Below are 24,821 nucleotides of genomic sequence, written 5' to 3' on the forward strand. Positions count from 1 at the left end.
GGGAGAATGGGCTCAGAACTTTTCTTTCTTTCTTTTTTTTTTTGGTATTTTTATACAATTCCCATGCAAAGTTCCCTGGAAACAAAAATGACCTGGGGATCCTCTGTATGTTGGGTCTGATGGTCCAGGATCTGGTATCTAGAGTTGATGGAACCTGGAATAAGACATTCCATTAAAAAAAAAAAACCAACACCCACAAAACTATGTTTTGGAGGAAGAGGGCTTTATGATGAGAATCTATGCGGCTAATCCCAAAGCAAACTTCTCTGGTTTGTGTAACTGGGCGTTCAGGAGCTTTTCTTTGTCTGTAGGATGACAATTCCTTGGTTCTTCTACACCCAGATTCTTTCATCATGTGGGAGAGTGGCTGTCTCTCTCTCTCTCTGTGCTTCACAGTGGCAACCCGTTTGGGGCATGGTGTTGACAAATAGCATGTCCATGAGCCCCTAGATTATTTCCCATAGTTGGTCTTATTGAGCAGAATGGAGAAATAATCCTAGGGGTTGGGGAGAGGTTGTATGTTCCCTCCTTTAGTTGGGTGTACAGATCACCCTGGGGCAATGCTAGAGTTCCTTAAGTCATCGGAACCCGGCGTTCCTTCATAGAAGAACAGCTTGATGAATCATTTTGGTGGCAGTCACAGATAGGAATACTCCGTAACTACAGGGAGGGTGCCAAGGGCTTTGCTGACTATGACATTTCCCCATGGGTTTGTGTAAGGAGATGCAAATCAGGGAGGCGAATCAGGTTGCCACATTTTTGTCTCGCAAACCTGAACCATCTGGGTGGGCAGAGTGTTGACCAGCCTCCACATCGCAGAGAGAGGTGGTACCAGCAGGGTGATATTTAGCTGATGAGTCCAGGTGGCTGTTGAGCAGAAGCAAGAGGTCTTCAAGACAGCCTTCTGGTTTTGTCTTGGACGAAAGGTAGACCAAAGCACAGCAGACAGGTGAGTTGAGGAAGCCTTATGAGGATGGACGTTCTTGAGTCTTCTTGCTTCTTGTTTAGTTTCTGTTGTCATGGGCAGAGTCGGGATTTAGGAAGCCCCTTTGGCTGCCTATTTTCCAGAACCCAATGGGTCAGCGTAGGCATTGAGAGGTTGATTCCAAACCAGTGTTTGTCTGAATAAGCTTCTCTCCTTTCTCCTTCCTTAGCCAATAGCTCTTCCTCTGCGGTCTCTATCATCTTGCTTTTGACAAACAGATCGATGACGGAGGGGGTCCGTGTTATGGTCCTAATATTATCTTAAGTACAAACATGAGGGATGACTTGTAGGCAAAAGATGAGTGTATGTTTTCTTTCACTGCAATGGATTTTGCTATAGTATCATGAGCTGACCATAGCTCCACCCTGATGTATGATAATGAACTATCCTAAGATCACTGTATGGTGTTGTAGTATTTGTGCTAATCCAAAACCAAAGTACTGGTCCATTCAAGTAACAACCTTTTTTTTTTTTTTTTTTTGGATGACCCAGATTTATCCCATGTAGACCTTCTGAGTATAAGCCTTCAGGTTTAGCAGCTCCTCGAGACTGTGTAGTCATCCAGATGTGTTTTAAGGTAGGTTTAGGGACAGAGCCAGTTAACTCAAGAGGCAGAGAGAGGTAGGGGGACCCAGGACTGGGCATAGTAAGAGCTCCTTAAAAACAAAGTAAGAGCAGCAGAGACTTTGATGACGGGAGGTTCGTGTCTTGGCAGATTCTGAAAAAACCAGTTTTAAATGTCAGAAGTGGAAATTTGGCTTTGTCATCTCTTGTCACCATGGGGACTAGTGGCGTGAACAAGAAGATAATGCCTGTCTGTGTTTTTTTTTCCAGCACATTTTATCTCTGGCCAAGGGAAAAAGGAAGGCTCCCAGCGGTGTGCGATGAAACTCGGGTGAGAGAAACAGTGAGCTATTTTGCAAATGCAGTGGACACTCTAGGGACACCTGGGAATTCAGCTTTATATATAACAGGGATTCAACGTCATGTTTTCTAGCCACGGTTGGTTGTAGATCCACACTGACATTCTGGATTTGGTTAAGTTGATGATAAAAATAAGAGATACGTTGGCAACTGATACAAATATAAACTGCAGAGTTCCGACATAGTCGTGTTATTTTCAGATGCTGCAGGTAATTTAGTAGCATTGCATGGTGATGCGTGGTAGGTCCGTTTGTGGCGATCACAGCATAACACAGAGTCTCGTCCCATCCCTGTGCTGTGCCCAGTGTGTAACACTGCATGCCCGCTACACTTTAATGACAAAAATAAAAATAAGTGAAATATTGTCAAAATAGGATGTGAGAAAGGCAGTTCAACCCATGTTGGGTAGATGAAAACACACGTGTAATAATCATGATTTGACAACGGGAAAAGTCCTGGGCATATGGGTCTTGCCTTTGAGAAGTTCATAGTCTTGGGGGGGGGGGATATGTTTGGGTAAAAGCAAAGAGTTGCTACTCATGTGGCCAACGTTGTTTTCTGAGCGTTTACAATGGGTTCTGAGAGTAGACGAAGATCAGGGGCCATTTCTCTTCTTTCCGGAGGACATATTTGAGGTGGGTTTTGAAATACGGATAAAGACAACATGGAAATGTTAGCAGCTAATAGTTCACGTGTCCAATATTCATTACCCGACAATGGAGTAGGGATCCAGTTGGAAGGGAATGACCTATTTCTTTGAGTGAATGGGACTCGGGTTGGGACTGACCAGCATCCTGAAGGGGACTAGACTGGTCTCTGGATTCCAGGCTGCTCCTTTTCCAGAATTCAGTTCTTCACCAAAGTTCTCCCTTCTCCTTTACCCCGGGGTTGCTTTTTCCTTGTTTTGTTTACCATTTGTTGCTGTTGGTGTTTGCTGCTCCAACCAAATGTCCCCTCAGCAAACCTCTACAGCTGCCCACGTGTGAGCTTCATCGGGTGTGAAGGAAAGTCAGCAGGCTCCTTCTTCCAAGGATATGAACTCAGGAGTCTCATTGCTTCTGGCCTAAGAAACGCTTTGTCTCTGAGTAAATGATTTCAGACTTCACCCCCTAGAAAAGAATTTAGTGTATGTGAGTGGGGAACCCAGGAGAAGGTCATTTTGAGCCTCATGGACCCCATGCGATAGCAGCAGCCAGTGCTTGGGGAGAGAAATTTGAGAGGCGCTCCTGTTTCTCAGGGAGATGTGCCTGGTTGTTTTCATGAGAAGGGCACATTGCAAAGGGACGTAGCTCCCAACACCATTGAACAAAATCCATGCTTGTTTTTCAGGAGGCTCTTCATTGCTCTGTCTTGGATATGTGTACTCTTAAATCCATGCTGGTCCCAAGAGGTGCCTGACGATAAGCCTAATGTAGTCCTGATTATGGTAGATGACCTTGGGATTGGGGACCTGGGCTGCTTTGGCAATGACACCATGAGGTAAGGTTTCAGACTGAGTTGCTTGATTTCATCTGTTGTCTGGGCTTGGGGGGTTGATGAACGTTTATGACGATATCGTGTGGAAAACCAAACTCATGGGTGGGAAATTGTCTTTACAAGGAGCAAATCATGCTAAAATCAGGCCTGACTGGAGTTGAATCTTGGGTCTGCACTTACCGCTGGTGAAATCTCGAGGGAGTTACTTAACCTCTGTGTCTTGGTTTTCTTTCCTGTCGGTTGAGCGCACAGGTGGGTAGTATACAGGTGGGAGTTCATACGTGCAGAGCATTTGGAGTCGATACCTGACACATAGTGAGCCCTCTGTGATATGCAGTATTATGACACAAATGATGGTTTTTAAAAAAGATTTATTTATTTTAGAAAGGGAGAGGGGGGGTGCAGGGACAAAGAGAGAATCTCAAGCAATCTTTCCACTGAGCATGGAGTCCAACGAGAGCTCGATCCCATGCTCCTGAGATCATGACCTGAGCCAAAACCAAGAGTCTCCTGCTCAACCAAGCCCCCCAGGTGACCCCAATAAGTGATGATTTTTATGCATACTTTTACTTGGTGGAACTGGTCATTTTGTGCTTCCTAATTTTTGAAGCCTTTTAAGGCTTGAACAATTCCATTTTGTTCGATCACTTCTGTCATGACGAAAGCTAGGTCCCAGTACACTTTATTTGCATCCAGCCAAGGGATTGTGCTGTAGAAATCTATCTGATGGTCTCCAACCTCCAGGCATCTTTACAGGGAATGACAAGGCAGGGGTTGCGAACTTGGTCTAGAGCAAGGACATCTCTCTACGGAACACGTGCATCGAACTTTTCCTTGTGTCTGTAAGTAGGTAGGCATAACTAAAGTCCATAAGTCATTCACCTTAATGAATCAGTCCACAGGCACTAAGTTTTTTTTAATATATATTTTAGAAGCCAGGGCCATATATTCATTAGACACCATATCGCAGCAGCAAATTATATCAACCTTCCAAGAGACAGCCACAGTCTAAAACCTCAGCTGTATTTTTTCCATGATGTGAGGAGAAAAAGGAAATGGGGCTCTGCGTGCGGTGACTTATTCTGCTGTTCCGAGCTCTGGGAATCATGGTCAACAGCCGTGTTGGTTTCTGCCTGTGTCTGTCTCTTCCTCCTCCTCCTCCTCTCTGCAATTCCCTTTCTGTCTCTTTCCAGGACACCAAACATTGACCGCCTAGCCCGGGAAGGCGTGAAGCTGAATCACCACATCTCTGCAGCCCCCATGTGCACCCCAAGCCGGGCTGCCTTCCTCACGGGAAGATACCCCATCCGATCAGGTGCGTAGATGGGCATGCCTGTTTTACGGTCTGTGGGCACATCAGGATTCAAGGAAATGAAAATGTGACTACTCCATTTTTTTAAAAAATTGCCCCCCCAAAGTGCACACGCACACACACACACACACACACACTGGTCCTTGTATTCACAACTGCAGATGTCTGCATGGAAACCACTGTTCCCCTCGTTGGCCCAAGCCATCCCTGCAGATGCCTCTGTCCATTCACCTCACCCTGATGGTTTATCCCGAGTGTTCCATGATCGGGAGTAGGCAGGACTTTCCCTCCCAGGGCAAGAATGCAAGCTGTCTTGGAAGGAACTAATTAACAGGATGCATCTGCACTAATTGGGGGTATCAAGACGAGGACCTGCCAAAAGGTCTCCAACGGTTATCACACACCTAAGGATTATATGGTTGTAATATGTTTTGTTTATTCATCTCTTGATTGACCAACCGTTGGGTTGTTTCCGGCTTTAGGCTCTCATGAATAGTTCTGCTGTGTAGCTGCCCGTACACGTTTTTGACTCAACACTTTTCGGTTCTTTTGGATTCAATACAATACAATACAATACTGGAATGGGTGGGCCATGCAGTTATATATTCAAAGATGGTCAGACCGGCGGTGATTTATGGACACATATTCTATAGTTTAAGAGGAAGCGGAGCATATAATTCCTAGGTGAATGATGTCCAGTTCTTACGTCCAATTCTTAGTCAAGCTTGAGAAGCCCGTTGTTGAGCTTGTTTTACGTTGTCACATGACCTTTTGCATCCCATGAGGTTGACAATATCTTGCTTAGCTTGTGTTAAGATGAATCAGGTCCAGCTGTTTTTTTTTTTTCTTATGGTAAACTTATAGGTGATTTGACTCTTCTTTTTTTTTCTTCTGTGCTACTCACTTTATGTAAAACTAGCTTCCCTAACATTACGAAGGAGATGGTTTCATGCAGAGGACATGGTTACCAAATCCAACTTGGAAGACTTTTTCTCTTGCCTCCTTGTATATGGTATTTAAACAATGGGAGCTCCCTCTCTGAAAGTCTCCTACTGAATTGCCTTTCTTAGTTTCATATGGAATTTCTCATTCTTTTCACTCACTCTGTCCTGTCTTATTCAATTTCCTCTACACTCCTGGGTATTGCTTCAAGGTTGGGCCGCCATTTTGGAAGGACGCCAGGATAGGTCGGTTTACAGAGTTCTTCAGGCTGGATTGCTCCAACATTTTCCATACACCCAGAAATCTTCAGTTACTAGCAGTGAGACTGGGAAAAGTCCCTCTGTTTTTGCTTTCTTCAGAGAACAGCCCATGGCTATTCTGGGCTTCTTCAGTTAATGGATCCTTCAGAAACTGGTTTGCATTCTTCTGCTTCTTTTCTGTAAAATGTAGATCTTGGACTTGTTTGACATGTCCCCATCTACCTGTCACCTAGATCTGTCACTAGTGATGTTCATGAGTGAGCGGTTTTCTTATTGCTCTATTTTTGGTAAGGAATGGAGAGGTTCAAAAACTAGGTGCCTGGTCTTGCCAAAGGCCCCAGTGTCAGGTTTTTGACAGACATTTGGCAGATCTACCTTTTGTACAAATACAACTAAAATCTATTGTCAGAAAAAAGAATCCATTGTAGAAACAGTAGGCTTTGAAGTTTTCACAAGGTTTCATTTTTTGGCTCCTTTTCTAATTTGGTGATTTCCCGACCAAGGGCTGCTTGTGTTTGATGTTCATTTACCAGTATCTATTGAACAGATATCTTGTGTCATCGTAAACATGCTGGAGTCTATGTGTAGACAGTTATTTGAATGATGTGTTTATGCATGTCTGATAATGTTGTGTGTGCATGCAAACATGTAAAGAGGTTTGTAGTGGAGACCAGTGTGCGTTCTGTCTGGGAAACACAATTTTCCTCCCCTGCGTGATGATTTTCTGTTCCTCACGTGTTACATCTGTACCTTCCAGCTCCTGAACACTCTATAACTCACTTCCCCTTCATGGTGGATGGATCTTAAAAATGTATCTTAAAAAAAAAAAAAAGTCTTTTGAAAAATGTCTATACCCTGCATCTGTCACCCAACTCAAGATTAGGAACATTTCAGTTGCCTCAGAAAGTTTCCTTTGACCCCTTCCAGGATGTCCCCATGGGTTAGCTCCTTCTTTCACTACTCCCACAGCTCAAAGAAGAGTCAATTCAGATTTTAAAAACTGTGCTGCTCCATTTGGCAATGATTAAGTCCACATTTAGTCTCCCGATGGCGTTGCAGTGGAATGGTAACGAACGGTTTCCAATTGCATTGCACATTGATGGAATCATTGATGATTTACAGGCAGAAGGGATGTCTGAGAGGAACCCATCTCCCTAATTTGTCCCTAAGAGAAGAACAATTTCTCCCTAAGTAGATGATGATGGGCATTTACTCACTGTATATGTGTGTTCTGTTGTTTTTTGTTTGTTTGTTTGTTTTGTTTTTCCATCCCACTTAGGAATGGTCGCTAACACACAGAACCGTGTCATCATCACACTTGGAGCCCCTGCCGGACTCCCTCGTAACGAGACGACGTTTGCAGCCTTACTGAAGAAGCAAGGGTATAGCACTGCATTAATAGGTAAGAAGTGGCCTAAGGCGTGACTTATTTATTATAAAAAAATAATATGTGTTGTTCTATCCTTTTTTTCAAGATTTATTTATTTATTTGAGAGAGCACGAGTGGGAGGGGCAGAGAGAAAGGGAGAGGTGATTCAAAGTGGGCTGCACTGAGCGCAGAACCGATGTGGGCTCCTTCTCACGACCCTGAGATTGTAACCTGAGCAGAAATGAAGAGTCTGGTGTTTAACCGACTGCACCATCCCCACACCATGTATTCTCTACTTGGCATGGTTTCCTTGGAAACCCTTTATTTCAAAATAAGCATGCATCTTGGCTATGGCAGAGAAGACCTTCTGAGTGAGGTAGGCTCTACAGCTGCCATTTCATTGGCTACCTCTGACCTTTCTCTTTCCAACATTAATCTGTTTAATATATTATATGGTCTTTTTCAAGTAAACATGTCCCCCGTGTCCTACAGAACCCTCTTTCATTGTTGTGTTTTGTTCACCTGGGACCCTCTATCATAATGACCCTCTCCATTGAACACACACACACACACACACACACACACACACACATGCTCACTCCTTCCTAAATGGTGCATGTTTATCCTTTTCATACATACTTCAGGCTCCACAGAAGATCCTTTCCCACCTCAACACCAGGACTTGCCTGATGGCCACCCCATGTGTTTCTATACAGACCTCTACTATTCTATGATGATCTTGTTCTATTATCCTCTGCAAACTCTGAAATCCTTCACCTCATTGACCATGTATAATTTTAAGAAATGTGATGAGCTCTCTTACGAGCACACAAATAGCTTGATGCATCATTAACTTCTTATGGGGTCAACTTTGGACTCCATCTAAATGTCTACACCCCATAGCCATCATCCAAATAGAATAAAATGCATCTTAAAAAACAATGTCTTTTGAGAAATGTCTACACCCTGTATCTGTCACCTAAATCAAGATAAGGAGCATTTTGGTTGCCTCAGAAAGTTTCCATTGACCCCTTCCAGGATGTCCCCATGGGTTAGCTCCTTTTTTCACCACTTCCACAGCTCAAGAGAGTCAATGAAGAGGAAAAAACTGGGCTGCTCCCTTGGGCAATGATTAAGTCCGCATTTAGTCTCCTGGTAATGGTATGTTAATGATCAGGATTCTTAGTTAATTGCATTGCACATTGATGGAATCATTGGAAACTTACAGGCAGAAGGGGCGTCTGAGGATAACCCAGTTCCCTAATTTCAAAGATGAGGAAATTGCTTCTTCCCAACACTGAGAGACACATGAGACATTTGAATGCAAATGTTGCACAATAAGATCAAATTTGTCAGCCTCTCTGTGCTTGTGTATTTTCTCAAGATAAGTTGTCTAGCCCACCTAATTATTTCATTAAAATGGAACCATGGATATGGTACAGATGTCTTTTTTCCTCACTGCCAAAGATGACAGATGTCAACCAATGATGACCCATTGGAGCCTAAACCTACTGTCCCCATTTGAGAGTGTGGGTTTCAACTGGCATGAAATAAGATGCCGTTTGAAATCAAGCTTTGTAACCAATTTGACATTGACAAGAGAAGACAATCTTAATAGAGGTGCAGGATGGAAAAACCTGGGTCAGCCTTGCCTCTCTTCTGTTTACCCCCTCAGTTACTCAGAGATGTGAGTACATGTAGTCCTAACTCCACACAGGGAACTATTAATGTTTCAGTGGATACACGTGATCATTGTCTCTTAGTGTCCACATGCCAACAGGATGCCCATGCCCATGCCCATGGGTGTTTTTGTTACTGTTCAAGGTGTGGCAAGTTTTAATAAAGTTTAGCGAACTTTAGTGGGAGACCTAAGATTTCCCTCCAGTGAGCTATCCAACTATCCTTCATCAATGCTTGGTCCATCTATCATTCACCCATCTCTAACTTCTATCTATCTATCATCTATCTATCTATTTATCTATCTGCTATCATCTGTCTTTATTATCTATATAGCCATCTATCCATCCATGCACACATCCTCTCATTCATCTATGTATCTGTCTATCCACCTGTGTATACATATATACATGCCCCATCTATATTCCATTGTTTATTTGTACCAGTCTATCTATCTAGTTATCATCTGTCTATCTACCTACCTACGTACCTCTCTACCTACCTATCTATCCACCATCCCTGTCGTCCATCCATCTTATCCATACATATCTCATTATCTAATATCATGTACCGACCTACCTACTCACCTATCTATCCACACCTGTAATCTGCCCTGATCTGTCATGCATTTATCTTAGTTGCTATGATGTATTTCCTTCTGTGAATGAGAAGCGGCCCAGTTCGCATCCTGGCTACAAACTCACAGCTGTATTTTTCCTTCCTTTATCTTCCATTCTTTCTGGTCACTCACAACCCGATCTCAACACATATTTCTGTGAGCTAACGAAGAGCAAAAGAGGGGTCGGGTGCTGACCTCGGATGCTTAGGCAGAAGGAAACTATTTGCTGTTCTATTTTTGTGCACAAGTCACTTGTTCTGAATGAAGAGTGCTCGCGGGATCTTCATGCTGTGCCGGTGTACTATGCTTAATTTGTCTCTTTGTCATTTCAGGCAAATGGCATCAAGGCTTAAACTGTCAGTCCCGACATGACCAGTGCCATCATCCAAACCATTATGGCTTTGATTACTTCTATGGCATGCCTTTCACTCTCACTGACCCCTGCTGGCCAGATCCCTCCCGTGACACAGAATTAGCCATCGAAAGCAAAATCTGGTTTTGTGTGCAGCTGGTCGCCATTGCTGCCCTCACTCTTATCTTGGCGAAACTGTGTCACTTGATCGCTCTTCCCTGGTTCTTCATCCTCTCTTTGATTCTTTTTATTTTTCTGCTGGGCTACTTTTGGTTCTCCAGTTACACGTCTCCTCTGTACTGGGATTGCCTCCTCCTACGACAGCACGACATCACTGAGCAGCCCATGAAGGCAGAGCAAACTGGTTCCATCATGGTGAAGGAGGCAATTTCGTTTATGGAAAGGTAAAAGTGATTTACAATTGACAAAAGAAAAAATAATCCATGAATCTTAATGGATTTAAGATAGTATTTTCAAGAGAGGAGTGTTTTAAAAACATAATACTTTTTCAAAAATGAGAGAGGAGGATTGGAAAAATGCTGAATTAAGAAATGGACTCCTAGTATCTAGGTCTAGACAGCACAAAACAGGATATTTTGGAGGCAAGCTGGACTCTTCAAGCAGTAGCTAAGGAAGGCTACCTCGTTCGAGTTCTTATTATTAAAATCACAATTTCTCCATTAGCCTTGAAATTCATATTTGGTCAGACCAAGCAGGTAGACTCACACAAAGCTCAAGATTACAAATCTGGCTTGTTAATTTATAATACATGTGCATGTATATGTATTGATATACGTACTGTCTGCATAAAAATGTGCAATGGGAAATGTATTTGCCAGGAAACCAGATAGTAGAATAAGTTGGTCACGGCACTGTTTTCCTATTTGGAAAGAAAGTTCCTTGAGAAATTAAAACCAGGGGGTTATCATTGAGCATGAGCTATGTAAGAGATGTTATTCAGCTAAGATCAGTGGTGATCATTATAAAGCCCATTGCATCCAAAACATAATCCCTGGAAACTTTCTGAAGGAGTCACATTTATGGGTCTCTAGCTGTTGCATTTTTTTTTTTTTTAAAGACTGTGAACACATTTTTTATTCACCATTTTAACATTGCCCAAGGCTTTACTGTGACTCATCCCCATCCTGGGGATTCCTTCTAGACTTCAAGGAGACGTTCGCATTTAGGGATGACAACAGATGTACTAGCACATGATAAGAAATAAGCTAATGGTCCTAAATCCAGGTGCTATCAGTCCGAATTGTAGGGACTTTCTAATATGTCAGAGAAGCCGTACTTGAGAACGTACATTAACTGAGTCTTCAAACGTGACCTAGAAGAAGATGAGAAGAGGTGCCAGGCTTACTGTGGGAAGCTCAAGCACAAGGAAAATGGGTCCTCAGCTAAGGACTGCATGTGATGCAAATGCCACTCTGAAAAATTTCTGCTCTGGTGAGATATCAAAATGAAAAGGACGGGGGAAAAACAAATTTTAAAAATGGTTGTACCGTGGTGAGCTGGGTTGAGCAGTGTCCCTCCAATGTTGATGTCTATCTAGAGTCTCAGAATGTGATCTTATTTGGGAATAGGGTCTTTGGAGGTGTTGTTTGTGATAATGAGATCATCTTGGGGTAGGGGATCTGTAAGCCAGTGTGTGTTTGGGCGGCAGGTGGAGCAGTTTGGTGGTGTAAAGGATCTTGGGCAACCTGTAAGTAGCTTTGTCTTCACCTTGTACCACGGTAGGCACAATACAAATTTAGACTTAGGGAGGTTAAACCGTCCTTGCATTGTGGTTTCTCTTAGGGCAAACTCCTCATCCCCTGGAAACGTCCTTTATGTGCAGAGCTGCAGATGCTTTGCAAGGGGACACATTAAGATGTTATGAGGTGACATCATTATGTCAAAAGATCTAGATGAGCGATCCTGTTACATTCTGTGAGCCAGTTCAAGTCTGAAGACGCCTGCACATGTTGCTTACTGTTTACATTAGTACATCAGGAACAAATACGGGGGTGTGACAAAGTGCTTCCATTGCCAAGAGCTACGTTGAGTTTCGGAAGGTCTCTATGGTCCACCATGGCACCATGTGGAAAGGGAATGGGGACTCTGAATATTCGGAAGCTACTCTGTGGATTATTGAAGTTGCCACGAGCAACATTAGCCTGCAGGTTCGTGGATGGTAGAAGTTGCTTTTATCGGGGTTCTCCGTGTGTGAGTTTCCTGTGGCTCCTGGGAGAGACTTCCGCAAGCAGGAGTGGCTTAAGGCAACACAGACTTACTATTTTATGGTGCTAGAGGTCAGGAATCTGAATCTCATCCCACGTGACTACAATAGAGGCATTGGAAGGACTGGCTCATTATGAAGGTTTTAGGGAAGAGTCTGTTTCTTGTCCCAGGCTGGAGGGGCTGCAGGGTTTCCTTGACCTCCTGCCCACACTGGTTTTTGCTCATATTGGAGACCCTATTACAAGGACACTTGTGATTACATTGAATCCACAGCCAGATAATTCAGGATTATCTTCCCATCTCCGGGTCTTGAACTTAATCCCATCTCCAGATTCCCTTTTGTGATGTAAAGCAACATCTGTATCATCTCAATCCTCAGTATCTTATGCAAACCATCCTTTTTCTTGAAGGACACCATTTCTTAGATCCTGCTCCCCCCAACCCCGGCCCCTCCACCCCGAGATGACCTCTCCACTAATTACATCTCTAAAGACCCCATTCTCAAACGAGATCCCATTCTGAGCCTCTGGGTAGGCACCAGTTTTGGTGGGATGCCATTCCCACCAGTTGGGATGACCCAACTTTTTTTTTTTTTTCATGTTTTCCCCATTCTTTATGTAGTCATATGTCATCAGAGCAGACATTTTCCAAGGAGTGTCATCTGTGGCATGTCCTACCGTGGTTAGCTGATAACCTATCTTCCCTATGGGTTGTCAGGGCTCGAAGTGGGTCATACTCATTTCCTTTGTCTTCCCAGGAGACCTGAAGGTGTGCAGGCAGCTTGCCAAGACATGTCTGTCCATGCTTGCTTGGGGGTTGTGAAAGACTCAGAGTTTTTAAGAAACCACTCCCGAGCCACCATCCCTTCGGTCTTTTGGGTGTGACTCTGGACTGAGACTTTATCAGTCGTGGGAAAAGTGTTCTGGGCAAAGCTGGATGGGCTTGTGAGCTCCCTTGGGACAGGTGAGGCCACTCAGGAATTAAACCCTCCCACATAAGTCCTGGGGAGCAGTCCAGATGTGGAAGGATGCTGGTATCTACCCCAGCCAGGATGCTTTCTCCAAGAGGCAGCCTTGTGCATGCATCCCCTCTCCTGGGGTGTGTATAGGATGGATGGACACTGGGTCTGTGTGACCCAAATGATGTGGTTCCCCTTCCCAGCCTTTGCAGACTCATAGTACACTGATTGTTGTCTCCCCAGAAACCGTGAAGGACCTTTCCTCCTTGTTTTCTCCTTTCTGCATGTGCACATGCCTCTCCCCACGACGACCGAGTTCATCGGCACCAGCCAGTACGGCTTATATGGGGACAATGTACAGGAGATGGACTCCATGGTGGGTAAGTAGCAGGACGTATGGACCGTGGAACTCTGTGCTTTGATAGTTCAGGACACACCAGGCACGGTCCCCCGCAGGCAGCCTCAATGGTGTAGAAGGTGGAAGCCCACAACAAAGTCAGCACAAAACCACACTCAGTGCTTGTCCTGTGCATGGGAGTCTCCGAGTTTCCAGGATATGTGTATGAGTTAGCAAATCAGACTCAAGTTTTCTGAGCAGGAAGACAGAAAAGCACATGCAGCTGGCCTCGTGCGTGGGCGGGACGGAAGCTTTGGGTTATAATCATCCTCCGATGGAGGATGTTGGCATGGAATAGACTTTAGCAAGCAGAAAGAGGCTTTAGGAATCAAACCTGACCGGGGCACCTGGCTGGCTCAGTAGGCTTGAACACCTATTCTTGGTTTTGGCTCAGGTCATGATCTGGACATCCTGAGATGGAGCCCTGCCTTGGGCTGTGTGCCCAGCGTGAAATCTGCTTCTCCCTCTCCCTCTGCTCCTCCCCCTGCTTTTTCAATCTCACTCTTTCCCTCTCTCTCTCTCTCTCGAATAAATAAATAAAATCTTCATTAAAAAAAAAAAAGAAGAATTCAAGCCCAACCAGAGGGAAGCCAATAAAATATCATGAATTCTCCGTCTTAAAGATAGAGAAAACATTTTAAAATATATATATATTTTTTTTATTTTTTTAAGATTTTAATTATTTATTCAAGAAAGGGGAGAGACAGAAAGGGAGACAGAGAGAGAGACCAGGGGAAAGGAGAAACAGAACAGAGAGCTGAGCATAGAGCCTGATCATAGGACCCCAAGATCATGACCAGTGCCGAAGGCCGACGCTCAGCTGACTGAGCTACCCAGGTGCCTCTAAGAATTATTTTACATGTAAATAGTATTTAATGAAATATAATGCATAGGAAGGCATGTCCTTGCTTAAGTGGGCGTAGGTGTGTGTTCCCTGGGTGTGGGGTGCGTGGGTGTGATCACGAAAAACACGCAAACAAAGAACAAAACCAGAAGCTAAGACCTGACCCCAAGTCTTGGGAATTGCTGTTGTCCTTGTTAGGAAGTTTTGTTAGAAAGTTGATTTGGTTCCTGGTTGGGGTATCCGACGGATGAATTGGTTCAAAGTGTCCTTTTAACAGTTAAGCAGTGGGATCTGTTGATTGCATGAACCTTTTGATGCATGGGGCATGCCCTCTTCCAAGTGTGTTCTGGAGGGATCCCCATGAGTGTTCTAGGAGTGGGAACCCTACTCAGCATTGTCAGTCCCCTTGGCAGTTGAGGAAATAAAGGCACAAGATACTAGGGTCTTGGTCAAGGTTACAGGACAGCTCTGGGGGAGCCAAGATCAGAACCTACTCACTCCTATTTGCTAGCTCAACAGCTGCTGGTGTAGGGTCGGGCTTTACAGACAGAGATGAGGAAACCTGGCTGGGTCCTTCTGAACCAACCCATAACCCCTCGGACTCCTACAGGCTGACATTTCCCAGGTGTTGGGAAAGCTAGGGCAACTCCTTCCCCCCCACCCTCCACCTGGCTTCCTGCTTCTGCAAACCCAGGTCGAAGCTTCCAATGCAAATGGCATCCCTGACCCAACCCAGGGGAAATCCTCTGGTGCCTAACTAGGCATGCATCCAAAATGAGTCTCTGAGAATTCCCTTAGCTCAGAGCAGGTTCCTCCAGAACGGGACGAGAGAGTGAGCGCCCAGTGTGAGGCAGACGGATGAACCATGAGACCAGGAGGACAGGCTTGGCTGGACCCGTTCGTAGGAAAGTGATTACGGCTAGGATTAAATTTGGGACCAGGTGCCCTTGGCTGTTCCCCTGGGCAGGGCAGCAAGGGACCCAGGAGAGGGCCAAAGTGTCTGAGAACTTTTGTGCACTCGCAAATACCAAGACACATGCATCTTGAAAATGTAAGTAGATGTGATGAATATGAACATTGATTTCCAGGGTCACCGAAATCTCTAGGGTTTGCAACACAGACAATTACATTGTTTACTGGTGGCGAGTCACTTTGAGAGAGATTTAAAAATTAATTAGGTAGTGGCCATGGCAATGGTCAGCACCTGTCTAGCATCAACTGAAGCATGTGTATGTGTATGTCTGTATTTATAGTGTACAGTATCTAGAATATATCACATTTGTGTACATGTTTGCATTATACAGTATCTAGAATATATAACAAATATATAACACATTTGTGTAGATGTTTGTATTATACAGAATCTAGAATATATAACAAAGATATATTTGTGTAGATGTTTGTATTACACAGTATCTATAATATTTAACAAAGATATAATATATTTGTGTAGATGTTTGGATTATACAGTATCTAGAATATATAATATTTGTATATATATGTATTATATAGCATCTATGAGATATTTGTATATATTTATTATATGACATATATTATTATATGACATATATGACAAATATTATTATATAATAAACACAATATATTAATACAGAATAAATATAAAATCCTATATATAACACATAATAAATGTATAATATATAAATATATAATAATATAATACACAATATAAATTTATGTAATATATTATGTATAATTGGGTCGTCTGGGTGGCTCAGTGGGTTATATTATATATAATAGAAATTCAATGACTATAAATATATAACATCTATAAATGTTTATATAATTTATTTTAGTTGATGCTAGAAATATACATATCATATTTGTAATAAAAATTTATTTTTATATAAAGGTATTAAACATTTCCATGCTCACCACATAATTATTTTTTTAAAATCTCTTGAAATACTAGGGATAGAAACATCTCAAACTAACTTGGTAACTCTAGTGGATGTGATTATCTATGCTGAAAACTGTACAGAGTCTAATAAAATAAACATGTATGCATATTTCATGTTATAATTACAATTATGTTATCACATATACTATATATAGTAGCTACATTATTAGTATATATTATTAATATATTATGAGTATATTACTATTAGTATATTCTCATGTATTATGTTATATAATTATGTATTATATACAATAGAATTAATTGTTCATATTACATATTATAGACACATAATAATAGTTTTATTATACTCTCTAGAGTTCTCAAGATAACAATTATGTCCATTGACAGTATCAAATTAGGGTCTTCATCTAACTACACGTGTATTTAGGTTTTCTGTTAATTTCTTTGATCAGGTAATCCTAAAAAATGAATTATAATAATGACAGAAAACCCCTTCTTTTATAGCCAATATTAATGAAACAGTTCAATATTTTACCCTTAAGCATAAGGTTGGCCAATGCTTTTAACTGGCTCTATTCTCAATATTTTGAGAGATTTTTAAAACATTATTAATTGGGGGGCACCTGGGTGGCTCAGTGGGTTAAGGTCTGGCTCTTGGTTTCAGCTCAGGTCATGATCTCAGGGGTTGAGCCCTGCATTGGGTCCTGAGCTCAGTGTGGAGTCTAGTTGAGAGTCTCTCTCTCTTTCCCTCTGCCCCATATATAATATAATATATAATATAAAATATAATAATATACTCTAACATATACATATATCATTAGTAATAGTATATCATGTTCTATATCATATAATGTACATATATCATTAGCATATGATACTATTAATAGCATGCCATATTAATATATACTATAGCAATAATATACATAATAATATAGGCCCTGAGATAATACATCTGTTGACATAATTATGTAGTACAGTCCTAGGACAGAATTAGAGTAATATTATAATTAGTTTATTATGCATACACATACATATATGTCCTACAAATTTCTCTGCTAGAAATATGCACCAAAAGTAATACATTTTCCCTATGTTAAAAATAACCCATTTCTACATACAGTAGGTGATAATGTATCATTTATAGCAGCTCCAATATCAGAAATCAATATATAGGGGCGGCTGGGTGGCTCAGTGGGTTAAGCCTCTGCCTTTGGCTCAGGACATGATCTCAGGGTCCTGGGATGGAGCCCCGCATTGGGCTCCCTGCTCAGTGGGGAGCCTGCTTCTCTCTCTCCCTCTGCTTCCTGCTCCTCTTGTTCCCTCTGTGTCAAATAAAGAAATAAAATATTTTTAAAAAATCAAACTTAAAACACTAAACTACATGCAGAAGATTTGACTTTCAGATCAGAGAAGCAGAAGCCGGTGGCCCTGGAGACAGTCCAGAGAGGAAGAGAGCGTAGAGGGGAGGAAGTTAACTCAGAGTGACAGGGGTTGAACATCACAGGCCAGGTCGGTGTTGGGGGGTTGCATCATGTCCCCCCAAAGAAGGGCCCACATCTTAACTCCTGGAATCTGTGGAAGTGACAGGATGTGGAAATGGGGCCTCTGTTGATGGGATCAAGTTACAGTGAAGTCCTTAGGGTCGGTCCTAATGCTGTGGGGCAGGTGCGTTTGCAAGAAGTCAAGAAGCAGGAGCACAGACGTACGCAGACGACCTGCCTACATGGGAACACGGATGACCAGAGCACGGGAACGCAGAGCCACTAAGACGCATGGAAGTCACGACAGAGGCAGAGACCTCAACCCTTCCCGAAATACCAGAAGCGTGTTTCTTAAACACTCACCTGATGCTCCTTGAAAACGGAGGAACTATTAGCAACAACGTAACATGCTCTCACCTTTTGATAAAGGAGCCTAAATCAAGAACAGAAACAATGAAACCCCCACATGAAAAATCAGCAAACGCCCGATATAACTAATAAGTTAAAAGTATCAATGCTCGTGTCCATATAACACAGTAAAAGATAAATACGATTACCAGGCAGTAATAATGTAACAATGAAAACTAGTAAAATAGTAAAGAACGAATCCATTTTTCACTCCTCGTTTAGCATAATTACCTGTCCAATGCGAGACGCTGATGAGGAGTTCAGAAAACATGAGTCTTCTTGAGCTCACACACTACCCACGAGAAGCAGGGGCATCACGGATGAAAGGCGGTTTTGCAGTGAAATGGGTCACAAGTCAGATTGGCGTTGTAGCCCAAAGCTCATGAAGACATTCATAACACGAGTCCCTTCTCCCCCTTTTTATGGTTTCAGGCAAGATTCTCGACGCCATCGACTTTTTTAGCCTGAGGAATCACACCCTTGTCTACTTTACATCAGACCACGGGGGACACTTGGAGGCACGGGTGGGCCATTCCCAACGTGGAGGGTGGAACGGAATATACAAAGGTAAGGAGTGGGAATTGGGAGTGGGGTCCAGTTGTGAATAAGCTCTCCTGGGCTCACGATCTTGGGTATCCATGAAGGGAATGGATAAATGTGTGACAAAGCGGGCAAGTGTCTTTTATTTCATTCAGAGTAAAATGGAGCATGTAACCGATGATACGTTTTGGGGGAGGCTGGCCCCCCAGGGCTGGTGTTTGGCTGAGGGCGTATCTAGAAAGCTACCTCCCTGGTGACCCCATGAGATGTTAAACCATTAACGTACTCATGTGACTTTGAATTAAGTATCGACCTACTCACCGATTCCCTGTACAAGACTGTTGATAGAAGATTGAGTGTGGTAGATAGAGTACAGAGGACAAGGAAGCTGGGGTGCTCACTTGCGAGGATATGGCTGGGCACGCAAAGCAGCAAGCCTGTGTCTGGTTTTATAATTAAATGCACAGATATCAGCCCCATGTCCTGGTGTGACTCTTAGTGCATGAATACATGTTCCATTGGCCACCATGTTGGGCTGGTCTGTGGTATGCCTCCTGACGTGGAATTATTATCTGGAAAGTGTTCAGTGTGCATTATTCTATCTATCGGAAGAGATATCAACATTTTTTTCCAGTGAAAAATAAAATATTCATGCTTTCCCACTGAACGCAAAGCAACCGAGCTTATTTTTACATGAATAATGAGAATACGGACTGAGTAGGAAATAATGATTTTTGCATGAATGGGTACTTTCTCCCTCAGTCTGACCACAGGGCATGAGGCATGAATGTCTGCTGTTGGGGGGCTTTTACAAGTAAAGTACATTCTTAAGAAAACAAATAAATCCCATAAGGTAAAGTGTTCTTATTGAAACTCTATTTTTACCTACTCGGACATCTTTTTAAAAAATCTTCATTTCTCCATGCGCTTGATTGAAATTCTACTTTAATTTAATGAGCCAATAAAACTCCATTAAGACCATAGGATGGCCATTCCTCCTGGTTCACTCAAGGCAACACTGGTTTAGACCTGTCGTGTTGGGGTCACTGTTGCCTTCTGGGTCCAGGCTCTATAATGCTTTGGTTTGGGATAATAAATGAGCATATACCCATACTATTGTATTCAGTTTGTTTTCAGGGTGCTGGATTCAGTAGTGAACAAAATCGAAGAATCAGTGCTCTCAATACAGTTTAGTGGAGGGAAAAAGAGAATAAGTAAATTTAAGTAAATAAATAAATTAATAATAATAAGTAAATTGAAGAAAATTCAAATTTTCCACACCAGGAAAAAAGAGAATAAGTAAATTCTATGATATTTTGAGGATAGTAGAAATCTACAACAAAACAAAACACAAAAACTTCTGGGAGGGGGGCACTGTCATCGTCAAGGACATCTATAAGCAGGGCTGACTGAGGAAATAGTGTGCAAACGTGTGAAGGTGGCGGGGGACATGGCAGGTGTATTTGTGAGGTTACAGAATTGCAGGAAGACCAAAAAAAGCCTGTAGAAATGTCCCAAATAGAATACGATTAGCTACTTGATCAAAATTCTACCAGCAGCCCAGGACAAAGTAAATCCACGCACATGTACTGCTGACCCCCATCAGGACTCTTTAAGGGGTGGGCTCTGAGCTCATAGTCTGTGTTGATACTCATTTACCTGTCTAAGCAGTCTTGCTACCGTGACCATTTTAACTGGCCCTCTGTTGCCTCGCCTCGTAGGTGGAAAAGGTATGGGCGGCTGGGAAGGTGGAATCCGTGTTCCGGGACTTATCCGCTGGCCCGGAAGACTGCCGGCTGGGAAAGTGATCGAGGAACCTACAAGTTTAATGGACATGTTCCCCACACTTGCGGCCGTCTCCGGAGGCATGGTCCCTCAGGACAGGTGATGTCACACCCCCTGTTCTCATCGTCTTTGTTCTCAGAGCATTCAGGACCAAGGTAGCGAAGTCCGTCTTAATGGGTTGGACGTTGTCCCCAATACCTAGGGAAGTTTAGCTTTGTCTATGTCTACTATAGAAGATCTGGAAGGTAGACATGAAGGTAAGGCATTCCATGGGCACTTGGAACACTGATGTGACTTTTTTGAATTCGAGCAAGAGGATACTCTTCAGATGGGGTGGCACCATTCCCTGGGAGTGACCGACCAAGGCAGGCTTCCAGGTGACTTCTTCACAGTTCATTCTAATGGCTTCTACCCCCTGCCACGTGTCCCTTGTAAGCCCAAAGACTGATTCCCATGTGTCCTTCTTCATACAAGGACCTTGTCTCTTTCAGAAGCAAATGAAATGGATCCCAAAGCAAATTAGAAACAGCAGCAAAGAAAGATCTCAGTGTTTTTTTCTAACCTCCTTTTTAGCGAATCTTAGAATTTATTGAGAATTTACATAAAATAATAACAGAATGCAAGTCCCTTCTACTAAAAAGCGTATTTATCAATTTCGGCTTAATGGCCCATTTTAAAAAATAGTAATATTAGTGGAAATGTAGTTTTCTTTTAACTGAGCCAATCGTAGCCATAAAAATAACTTTCTACTCTATCAGTGGGGTTCACTAACTCTGGGACATGGCCATCGTCTAAATATTAAACTCACAAAGGTTATGCAGAATTACAATCTAAAGAAATATTGTCTGCTAAGCTCTGATTAAGATTTTCCTTCATAGAACTCATCTGTTTTTCAGTTTTCTTTTCTTTTCTTTTCTTCTTTTCTTTTCTTCTTTTTTTTTCTTTCTTCCCAGAATTAGCTCTAAAAATGTCCTATTTTTATTCCGTGTACTTTTCTATTTTTCAATGGAAAACTGATGTGAGGGAATCCAGAAGATTCTAAACACACACTTGGTTCTATGATTGAAGCCGCATTGGCCATTTGTGTAGAGATCTTTGCGTAGACATCAATGGTTTATTTCTTTGTGATAAATGCCCAAGAGTGGGAAATCTGGGTCATATTATTAATATGTGCCGATATATTGTTAATATCTATTTATGAGAAACTTGTTGGATTGACTTTCAAAATGGCTGCCCCATCTGGCGTTCCCACCACCGACACGTAAGATTTCCAGTTGCTCTACATCTTTGGTCACACTTGGTATGGTCACTCTTTTCCATCTTAACCATTATAATAATTGTGTAGTTGAACGTCATGCTGGTGTTAATTTGTGCTTCCCTAATGACTAAGGATATTGGACATTCTCCTTTTATTGGCCACCCTTGTCCCTTTTTCATGAACTATCTATTCAAACTGTCCTCAAACCGTCTGTCCATTTTTATTTTTAAATTGGGGATTTCATCGTCTTATTGTTGAATTGTCGGAGCTCTTTATATATTGTGAGCACAAGTTCAGTTCCTTATCAGATCTGTGTTTTGTCAATCATATTTTCCATTCTGCATCTCACCTTCATTCTCTTACATTATTATTTGAAAAAGCAGAGGTTTTCAATTTTGATAAGGGTCAATTTGCCTGTTTTCTTTTATAGATTGTGATTTTTGTAACCTATCTAAAAACTATTTTTCTATTCAAAGGTCACACGGATTTCCTATTTCTTCTGGTGGTTTCTTTACTTTCAGGTTTTACATTTAGACGTATGGTCCATATTGAGTTAACTTTTTATATGGTGTGAGATAAGGGTTCCGAATTAATTTTTTTTTGCTATTTAGATATTCAGTTATTCTAGTGCCTTTTAAGGAAAGACTGTCCTTCCTCAGCTGGATTACCTTGGACATTTGTTGAAAATCAACTGATTGATATATCCACTGGTCTGTTTCTTGGACTCTCTCATTTCACTGATTCATATGTCCACCCTTATGACCATACTATGCTGGCTTGAATACTCTTGCTTGATTTTGGAATTATTTAGTTGAACCTTCAAACTTCTTTCTTCTTTTTCAAAATTATTTAAGCTATTCCAGATTGCTCTCACATGTCAATTTTAGAATACATTTCTCACTTTCTACAAAAAAACCTTCTGGGGTTTTGGTTGAGATTACATTAAATCTATGAACTGCTTGTTGAAAATGAAGATCTTAACCATGTTGAGTCTTCCAATCTATGAACATTGTTTATCTTCCTTATTAGTTCTGTTATCAGATGTTTTATGGCTTCAGGACACAAAATGTTTATATTAGAAAAAAGTATATCCCTTGATATTTCATGTTTTGTGATGTAGTAAATGGTATTTTAAAAAATGTATGTCCTGGTTGTTCACTGCTAAGATTCAGAAATAAAATTCTATACTGGTGAACTTATCAAACTTAATTAGTTCCACTAGCTTTTTAAGGGATTGTCAGCACAGGTAGTCATTGTGTCTGAGAATAAAGACAATGTTATTTCTTTTACCATCATTTTTAGGATGGTATGACATCTATCATTGTATTTTTTATTATGAGCCAGGTCTTATTTTTTCTAATGAGGGAGAAGATCTGTTTTCTAATATAAGTTAAAAAGCATCAGATTTGATTCCCATCTTTCCCATGAGAATGTAATATACCTGACAGTGTGCACAGATTTCCAGAACAGTCAGCACGCTATTCTCTGGGCCCAGGAAATGTCATGGAACGCACAGACCATCCCTCCAACAGCCCCCTGGCCAACCTCCCTCACCTGACATCCTTTCTGTGTGTCCACAGGGTGATCGATGGCCGGAACCTCATGCCTTTGCTTCAGGGTGAAGTGCAACGCTCAGCACACGAGTTCCTGTTCCACTATTGTGGAGCATTCCTCCACGCTGTACGCTGGCACCCCAAGGATAGTGAGTACACCAGCCCCTATTTCCTGCAGATACCAAGGTCATGGTCACTCATGACCACTGAAAATACCTTCTTGGAAAACTTTCCAAGAACCATCATCTTTAGAAAGGCAGGGGGAGGTCTTGAAGAAATAGGCATTTTTGAGAAGCAGAACGAATGGGTTCTTCCAAGAGTACTTAAAATTCTACTAGCAGATTCTGATTTCTTAGTATTGTTCTAAGGATTGCATGATATTTAGCATTAACGTATGGGCAAAGAGAACGATCAGGTAGAAGAACACAAGATCTTCTTCTGAACTTCTTTTGAACACAAGTTCAGTTGGCACAGGAGCTGTATGTCCCTGACGTGTCTTTTCTGGTCCAGGTGAGGCAGTGTGGAAGGTACATTACGTGACACCCGTGTTTCAGCCACCGGGAGCTCAGGCCTGCTATGAGACTCTCTATTGCCAATGCTCAGGCAACCTGGTCACCTACCACGACCCTCCTCTGGTCTTCGACATCACCAGGGACCCCTCCGAGTCCACACCTCTGACACGGGACACAGAGCCCTTGTTTGACGTCGTGATCCGAACGGTGGCCAACGCCGTGAAGGAACACAAGAGAAGCATCATTCCCGTCCAGCAGCAGTTGTCCGAATTGAATTATAACAACCTGTGGCTGAAGCCTTGCTGTGGTGTGTTCCCCTTCTGTCTGTGTGACAAGGAGCGGAACATCTCAGTTGTGGGACCGTAAGGAGAAGCAAGGATTGAGATCAGGCAGCCCACGTGAGCAGATGTCGACATCTGCGAAATTTCAAGGAAAGAGTTGGAGAGCCAATGGGTTTCTTTACAGCTCCAGATCACTATGTGCCCATTGGTTGTGACACTGTTAACTTCTTTTTCTTTTCTGCTCTCGGTGAGATGTGTGTGTCTAAACCTGTCTTCTGGGGTTAGGAGACAAGCGTTCACATGGGCTCTGTTGCTCTCCAAAGCAAACTCTCCATGTCAGGTCCTCTGTGCATCTAACTCATTGGTTGGGAAAGGGAAAAGGCCTACCATTAAAGCATAATCATTGAAATCACAATGGTTTTGAATTGAATAACTGAAATCCTTTCCATCTGGAAAATCGAATAATGGACAAATAATAATGGATGAAATCATAGTGCATTGAAAGGAAGTAGTCAAAAGTGGCCCTTAAGCCCACCAAAAGGATTTCTTTTCATTCACAGAAACTCAGTTGAGAATGGGGTATCAAAAACTTGGGTGGGATCCCCATGTGGATTTTCCCATGAGGATGAGCTAGAGCTTTGATGGAGTCTCTTCCATCCTCCGTCCTTCACGGCCATGATGTGGGTACAACTCCTTGTGTGAGTTTGCTAGGGCTGCAAAAAGAAAGCAGATCGCCACGAGCGCGGTGGCTCCAAACACAGAGATTCATTCTCTCTCAGTGCT

At 42.3% G+C, this 24,821-nt stretch overlaps 1 protein-coding gene across 1 annotated transcript; it reads left to right on the forward strand.

The window, feature by feature from the left end:
* Nucleotides 1-787: 787 nt before the first annotated feature.
* On the forward strand, nucleotides 788-24,448 carry ARSF (arylsulfatase F). Its single transcript, XM_032331547.1, has 11 exons — nucleotides 788-949; nucleotides 1,820-1,880; nucleotides 3,239-3,388; nucleotides 4,579-4,700; nucleotides 7,179-7,301; nucleotides 9,897-10,320; nucleotides 13,344-13,480; nucleotides 18,542-18,676; nucleotides 20,371-20,533; nucleotides 23,273-23,394; nucleotides 23,756-24,448. The coding sequence occupies exons 2-11, from the start codon at nucleotides 1,870-1,872 to the stop codon at nucleotides 24,121-24,123; spliced, it is 1,755 nt and encodes a 584-aa protein (XP_032187438.1). The 5' UTR covers nucleotides 788-949; nucleotides 1,820-1,869; the 3' UTR covers nucleotides 24,124-24,448.
* Nucleotides 24,449-24,821: the final 373 nt, after the last annotated feature.

This window comes from Mustela erminea, chromosome X (genome assembly GCF_009829155.1).
Source record: "Mustela erminea isolate mMusErm1 chromosome X, mMusErm1.Pri, whole genome shotgun sequence".
NCBI classification, from domain to species: domain Eukaryota; kingdom Metazoa; phylum Chordata; class Mammalia; order Carnivora; family Mustelidae; genus Mustela; species Mustela erminea.

Bases quoted from the DNA above. Each gene is read 5' to 3' on its own strand.
- ARSF (XM_032331547.1), top strand. The intron at 7,302-9,896 runs GTAAGAAGTGGC...TTGTCATTTCAG, and splicing joins GTATAGCACTGCATTAATAG to GCAAATGGCATCAAGGCTTA. The intron at 18,677-20,370 runs GTAAGGAGTGGG...CTCGCCTCGTAG, and splicing joins GTGGAACGGAATATACAAAG to GTGGAAAAGGTATGGGCGGC.